The sequence below is a fragment of the Mchenga conophoros genome, linkage group LG5 (assembly GCF_057382185.1).
Source record: "Mchenga conophoros isolate Kocher_MC1m ecotype Shallow Benthic linkage group LG5, M_conophoros_male_GT1.1, whole genome shotgun sequence".
NCBI classification, from domain to species: domain Eukaryota; kingdom Metazoa; phylum Chordata; class Actinopteri; order Cichliformes; family Cichlidae; genus Mchenga; species Mchenga conophoros.
Window position 1 is genome coordinate 27,234,155 of NC_140530.1, and position 7,378 is coordinate 27,241,532.

The 7,378-nt window shown below is 41.4% G+C and overlaps 1 protein-coding gene across 1 annotated transcript; it reads left to right on the forward strand.

Annotated features, from left to right (window-relative positions):
- Nucleotides 1-1,008: 1,008 nt before the first annotated feature.
- On the forward strand, nucleotides 1,009-6,373 carry pck1 (phosphoenolpyruvate carboxykinase 1 (soluble)). Its single transcript, XM_085274664.1, has 10 exons — nucleotides 1,009-1,107; nucleotides 1,577-1,859; nucleotides 2,383-2,567; nucleotides 2,938-3,141; nucleotides 3,410-3,597; nucleotides 3,752-3,914; nucleotides 4,030-4,254; nucleotides 4,576-4,707; nucleotides 4,833-4,928; nucleotides 5,177-6,373. The coding sequence occupies exons 2-10, from the start codon at nucleotides 1,636-1,638 to the stop codon at nucleotides 5,632-5,634; spliced, it is 1,875 nt and encodes a 624-aa protein (XP_085130790.1). The 5' UTR covers nucleotides 1,009-1,107; nucleotides 1,577-1,635; the 3' UTR covers nucleotides 5,635-6,373.
- The last annotated feature ends 1,005 nt before the right edge of the window (nucleotides 6,374-7,378 follow it).

The window sequence follows — 7,378 nt, forward strand, 5'->3', positions numbered from 1 at the left end:
CAATTGGACAGTCATTAAAATTATGCTGAAACATATGCCTTTATTACTTCTTTAACTGTTGCTACAACTTTTACAAATGCCTTGAGCTTATCTCCAACATGTGCTTTTACCTCTTATCATTAAGTGTCGATGACTTTATTCAGCAGTTCCTCTGAACTGCGCACACGGGCGCATGTTCCAGTGACCCACCATTGATCCCACAAAGGCAAGCCTTCGCCTGACAGCCAATAAAAGGAGGCCAGCCAAGGAGCCCCCGTCACACATAGTTCTGGCAACACTGAACCCTGAACTTACATCATCGAGTAAAGTAGGCCAAAGTTCAACTGCTGCAATCGTCACAGGAGGTTACCACACTGGCAGCGGCAGCCTGAATTAGAGACTATATCAATTGGATTTGCTTTGCTGCTTCAGGGCAAAAGTTTATTTTACACTACAAAATGCTGAAAACTATGTGAGCATATATTACTGTTTATTTCAGAATTTTAAGATTGAAATCTTGTGCTATTGTCTCAGCCTTCTTTTTGATTGGATGGTAAGAGACGAACTGTTATCATTCTAAAAGAAAAATGCATTTGTCCAGGCGGTCTCCCCTTGAGTTTTCCCTCCAAAAACATGTGTTACTCAGAAAGAGAGACAGAGGGAGAGACAGCCACAGCAGTGAAAGCATAGCTACCTGCCTCTCTTTCATATCTGAGCCAGCTATCAGCGATCAGCGGCGGAGGGAACCGGTTATTCAAAGACGACATTACGTGCTGCTGCTGAGTAATGATTCACCAGCAGCCTGTTACACACTGTGTTTTTCACATCTGCAGGGAACAACAGGTTCACCCAGCTAACGCAAGGGCCAACCCCCCCACCACCCCTCCTCCCTGACACACCTCCTCACCCTCTCCCTCCCCCATTCTAAACCCCCACCCCCCACCCCTCCCCACTCCCTCCCTTGTCTTGCGAGACATCCCAGGGTATAAAAAGGACAAAGCTCTCCATAGGAGATACAACTGACCAAGAAGGAGAAACAGTCCTCAACTCTCCTGCAAACAGGCAACAGGGACACCTCAGCAGATGAGACCAAGCTAAAGGCTCTGCACTCCAGGCAAACTACTGAAGGTAACCTACTGCTCTTTCTTTTCAGTGGGGCTCATGTTTAAAGTGAGGAGGGTAAAATAATATGAGGCAAAGTAATGTGAGGATCACTGCAGAATGAGAGGTATCTGCACAAGGATGCTGTTGCATCACCCAGAGTTTGATTTCTTGATGTTGCAGCAGTGGAGCACTTTTTTTTTGAGAATATGTATGCACAAAACTGACTTTTTTAAAATTCTTTTTCCCCCCCATGTCTCTCTTTTATCCCAAATTTTACTCCACCTTGACCATTTTTCTGCTTCATTCTTTTTTTTTCATTCTTCTTGGTCTGTCCTCATTTATGTCTTTATTTCCGAAACTTTATCCTCCTTTTATATTTTTCCTCTTCCTTGTCACCATATTATTCACCCATATTATTCAATTCCAACATTCTTCTACCATCTTCCTTTTTCCCCTTTCCTTTTCAAACCCCCACTTAAATCTTTCTTTCCAGACTTCCTGTCACCTTTTCCCCTCAGTCTATCAGCTCACGCTCTCTCCAGAACCTTCACCATGCCTCCTCAGATCCCGTCCCAGAACCAGAGTGGTCCCAGGATCCTGCAGGGTGATCTCAGTGCCCTCAGTCCAGCTGTAAGGGAGTTTTTGGAGACCAATATGACCCTGTGCCAGCCAGAGTCCATTCACATCTGTGATGGCTCAGACGAGGAGAACCTTGCCATCCTGACCCAGCTGGAGGAACAGGGGATGATCAAGAAGCTCACCAAATATGAGAACTGGTATGTTTGTTACACTCAGTGGTTTATGGAAGGCTTTCTTTTTTTAAGAGACTTATTTAGTTATTTAGTTAGTTATTTTTTTATGTGAGTGAGGGTTTCAAATTGAAAAACAGAAGAAATTATTGCTAACGATAGCTTTAAATTTCTTGAATATAGCTTGGATTGTTTTTGTAGCTGGGACAGTGGTGCTTTGGTGCAGCTGGGAGATGCCCAGGGTTGTTGCTGTTGATAATTACAACACACATCATTCTGTCATCAGCAGCTGTTTAAATATAAAACATGCCTGGAAAATTTCTACTTCTTGACAAACCAGTAGGTCTAGGTAGCTCAATCACACCATTCAATTTTACCAGCTGATATCAAGAAGACATATTGATTATTATTATATTGATTTGTGGCTGCTTTAGGAGATTTTAAAATCGTTGCCTACTTTAAAATAAAGTACAACAAATTAAAATTTAAAACAAAAGTCCTAAAGTTTTCAATATTTGTGCACTTCCTTTTCTTCTCCCTCTTCCTGCAGCTGGTTGGCCAGAACGGACCCGAGGGATGTGGCTCGTGTGGAGAGTAAGACAGTTATTGTTACCCAGGAACAGAAGGACACAGTGCCCACTCCACTAGGAGGTGGAATCAGCCAGCTGGGCCGCTGGATGCCCCCAGAAGAGTTCGACAAAGCCATGGCTCAGCGGTTCCCCGGCTGCATGAGAGGTACCAGAGACGAACGTGTTTCATAAATGCTATCAGTTCTTAACTCAAATATAGGACTAGAAAAACTTGAGAAATCAAAAGTTTTCACTCATCAATAGTACACTGACTAAATGAATACATTTTTTCCCCTTTCCGGGACCGCATTGAGAATCTAGACAAGTATATCCACAGTGCAGCAGGTACTTTTTAGAAAGAAGAAACACTATCGGAGATTATTTTTACAAGTTACACTGCCTTTAAAGTGTTTAAATGAGCTGGAGGCAAATTTTCTTCTTTTCCTGACTGTCTGAATGTCTCAAATACCAAAAACCTTAAAATAATATTGAAATAACATAATAATAAGAACATCCCTGTCTGTATCTATCCTCAGGTAGGACCATGTACGTGATTCCCTTCAGCATGGGTCCAGTAGGTTCCCCTCTCTCTAAGATTGGAGTACAGCTGACAGACTCTCCCTACGTGGTGGCCAGTATGAGGGTGATGACTCGTATGGGGAAAGCTGTTCTGACCGCCCTGGGGACTGGAGAATTTGTCCGCTGTCTGCACTCTGTCGGCTGTCCTCTGCCACTCAAAAGTATGTCAAAAACTGATCGATTCATTCTCTTGCAGCTATACGGGGGGGGGGGGGGGGGGGGGGCGGGGGGGGGGGGCGGGGGGCACAGTAGCAATATGGAGGACTACTGCATATTGCTACTGTTTTACTATGAGTATGAATCAGTTACTCCTCTGATTACTGTTGCTCAATAATATTTTCACTTATATTTTAGTTACACAATAGCGCTTTTGCCACAAAACTGCTAATAGACCACTGAAATGAACAAATGTACTAATTTGTCTTTCAGAGCCTCTGGTGAATAACTGGCCCTGCAACCCTGAGCTGACACTAGTCGCTCACATCCCAGACCGCCGACAAATTATCTCATTTGGAAGTGGTTACGGAGGAAACTCTTTGCTGGGAAAGAAGTGTTTTGCCCTTCGCATTGCCTCACGCATTGCTAAAGAGGAAGGCTGGCTGGCCGAACATATGCTGGTAAGAAATGAAAATGAGACTGTCACTTAAATTTTGGATTCATCCACATTCTGTTCATTTTCATCAAACTAAATTTCCGAATTTCCCAGAGGAACCCACCTGAGGGATTAATAAAGTTTTATCTTATCTTATCTCAAATATTTCCTGTGTTCAGATCCTGGGCGTCACCAACCCTGCTGGAGAGAAGAAGTACATGGCAGCAGCCTTCCCCAGCGCCTGTGGAAAAACAAACCTGGCCATGCTCTGCCCCACGCTGCCTGGTTGGAAGGTTGAATGTGTGGGAGATGACATTGCATGGATGAAGTTTGATGACCAAGGTAAAGGAAGGATGTCTTTTTAAAGGTCTTCAAGGATGTACAAATGTCAAAAATGTCATAAATCCAGTACAGCGGACTTTAACATTTCTAATTTGTGTGTTCACCCTGGTTGTAGGAAACCTCAGAGCCATTAACCCAGAGAATGGCTTTTTTGGCGTTGCACCCGGCACCTCAGCCAAGACCAACCCCAATGCAATGGCAACAATCATCAAGAACACCATATTCACAAATGTTGCAGAGACAAGTGACGGTGGTGTGTACTGGGAGGGAATGGACCAGTCACTGCCCGAGGGAGTTACCATCACATCCTGGAAGAACAAACCTTGGCGCTCAGAAGATGGTAAGCAGCTCTTTGATTTTAAGCAACAGCTCACAAAAGAAGAAAAAGAAGCAAGACTACAAGATGTCTAAGATTTAAAACCAGTATTTAAGGTGGAAACAGAAGTGTAACGAAAGCAATTTTCAAATGTCTCATAACAAGAAAAAAAGCTTTTAATCTTTAATTGTTAGACCCAAATAATTTCAGAGTACAAGATTATATTATAAAAAATAGGGATAAATAACAGAAAGATCATATACTTTAAAACTGAGAAGAAGTGTGTGAGTGTCATAAAAGTAAAAAGTTCTTAGTTTCTTTCTTTTTTCTTCTTCTTCTTCGTAGGCGAGCCCTGTGCTCATCCCAATTCTCGTTTTTGCACTCCGGCAAGACAGTGTCCCATTATTGACCCACAGTGGGAGTCTCCAGAGGGAGTGCCAATAGAGGCCATCATTTTTGGTGGGCGTAGACCAGAGGGTGAGAAGAGACTACAAAAGATGGAAATGAATACACCAGTTGCCCTTTGATTAAATACATGAAATAAAAATAATACATAAATACTTCTCAGAAAATAACTGGATAATGAATCTGCTTATTTTCAGGTGTTCCCCTTGTGTATGAAGCTTTTGACTGGCAGCATGGTGTGTTTGTTGGCGCTGCCATGAGGTCAGAGGCCACTGCTGCAGCCGAACACAAAGGTCAGCATACGATAGTGTCCTTTTTTGGTATGAAAGACAATCAGTGGATGTTTAAGGAGTTTCTTAGATGATCATTTTGACTTTTGCCTAATATTCTACAAATTGTTTTAGACTAGCGACAATTTAATCTGAAATTCTGCAAAGAAAAAACCACTTTCAGAATTCTTGAATGACAACAAATAACACATGAATGTCATTCACGTTAACATACAGTGTACTGACAAATCTCTAATTACTTTTTCTTCCAGGCAAAGTAATAATGCATGACCCCTTCGCTATGCGCCCCTTCTTTGGCTACAACTTTGGCCAGTATCTCTCTCACTGGCTGAGCATGGCTGATCGCCCCGGTGCCAAGCTTCCTAAGATCTTCCATGTCAACTGGTTCCGCAAGAGCCCCACTGCCGGCTTTCTTTGGCCCGGGTTTGGTGAAAATATCCGCGTTCTGGACTGGATGTTCAGACGGGTGAATGGCGAGGAGGGCGCCATGCCATCAGCAGTGGGCTACCTGCCTTGTAGAGACTCCCTAAATCTCCAGGGCCTTCAGGGACATGTGGACCTGGATGAGCTGTTCTCCCTGGATCAGGAATTCTGGCAGAGGGAGGTGGATGAGATCAGGAAATACTTCACCACACAGGTGAACGCTGACCTGCCCAATGAGGTAGCCCAGCAACTGGCTCTCCTGCAGCAGAGGGTGAAGCAAATGTGAAGAGGAAAAAGCCACATGTTAGCAGCTGTAAACAATTGTAGGGTTAATTCTCCAGACTATTTGTCTGTAATTCTAGACTACAGTGTTGGCAATAATAGAATAACATGTAAGACATTCTGGAAATTAAATTAAGTAACTGGGAAACAACATCTTAAAATCATAGAACATAGTATGAATAGCTAGATTATCTCTTTGACGTAGTCTTAATTTATAGTAAGGCCTTTATATCCTTAAGAAAATGAGCAGTTTTCCTTACAGCATTTGGTTATTACCACTGTGACATTCTATAATCTGCTTGGGCTGTTCATTACAAAAAATCCATGCAAATCATGGAGAATGTAAATCATGAAACTGTAGGAATAGTAAAGATAAACCTTCCTGACCATGCTCATTAGAACTATCTCAGCGAGATAATATCAGTAACGACTGCTACATTTCCATGCATCTTCATCTTCATTTGTAGTAGCAATATTTTTTCTTCTGTTGTTCCAATGTATTGTCCTATTGTCAGAAGTCTTCTATTTAATAATAACTTATTGTGAATGCACATCTTACTGTCATTGTCGTATCGAATTATATGACAGAGACAGAGTCTACGTTAGCTCAGGTCTCACAAAAGGGAATTTTGTATTATTTTTGCCTTAATTTATTTTTATACTGACTTAGTATCACCTGGTTCTCTTGTGTTGTAATCTAAGCCCCCAATGAGGTGAAACAACAATAAAAGTATTTAAACTTACTCGTCGTTCTGTTTCATTTTTCACGGATCTGGTTTTGTTATTATTGTTTTATTTTGTAAGTGTTGAAAAGAATAAAATCAAGCATTATTATATCAAGCTGATACAACACCTCCATCACGTCATATACACCTGCTAGGAATAAATAATGAGCATTTAATTGAGTTAAAAGTCAAAACTAAACTTCAACTAAACTACATGTATCTATATATCTGTAAACAGCAATAATCTAAAAATAGTCTTAGTTTGTGCTAAAATATCTGAAATCAGTCTTTCAAATACTAAGAATGCCAAAACAAAGAAAACATGATTATATAATGCATCTTTGACACTGCTATTTAAAATAAGACTTTACACTTGGTGGAATACTCTTTCTTGGCAAGCAAAGCTGTCAAATATTTCATGCAGTTTGTCCTGCGGTTTGCATACATCTACCTCTCCTCTTTTCAGATCTTCTCATAATCTTTTAGTTCAAAGGTTGTTGCTTGGAAACCACAGAGCTTCATTTCTCTCTATAGGTTTTCTGTTGGACTAAGACCCAGACAGTGGTTAAGGTGCTCCATGACTTTACTGTACTTCTTCCTGTATGATTTGGGTTATTGTCTTGCTGGAAGACCTATTCATGAGTCACTTTCAGTCCTTGGCTGAGTGATTAATGTCATGCAGTCACCCTGTACTTCTGGCACAAACACATTCCCAAAGCCTAAAGTTTCCATCTCCATGTTTTGGGATAGTATTCTCTGTGTCATCTTCAGCAAATGCAACCAGTAAATTGATGCAAAAATTGCTCAATTTTGGCCTCGTCTACCACATCACACTCTCTCAAGGCCTGAACATGGGTCCTCCGGGATTTCAAACCATCACAGCACAATGTATTACAAATATTTTTCTTGGTAACTGTCCTCAGAGCTGCTCTGATATCTATAACAACAGAGGAAATCTTGCAAGTTGCCCCACACTAATTATTATTGATAGTAATTTCATCTTTGTTCCATTTGTGATTAATC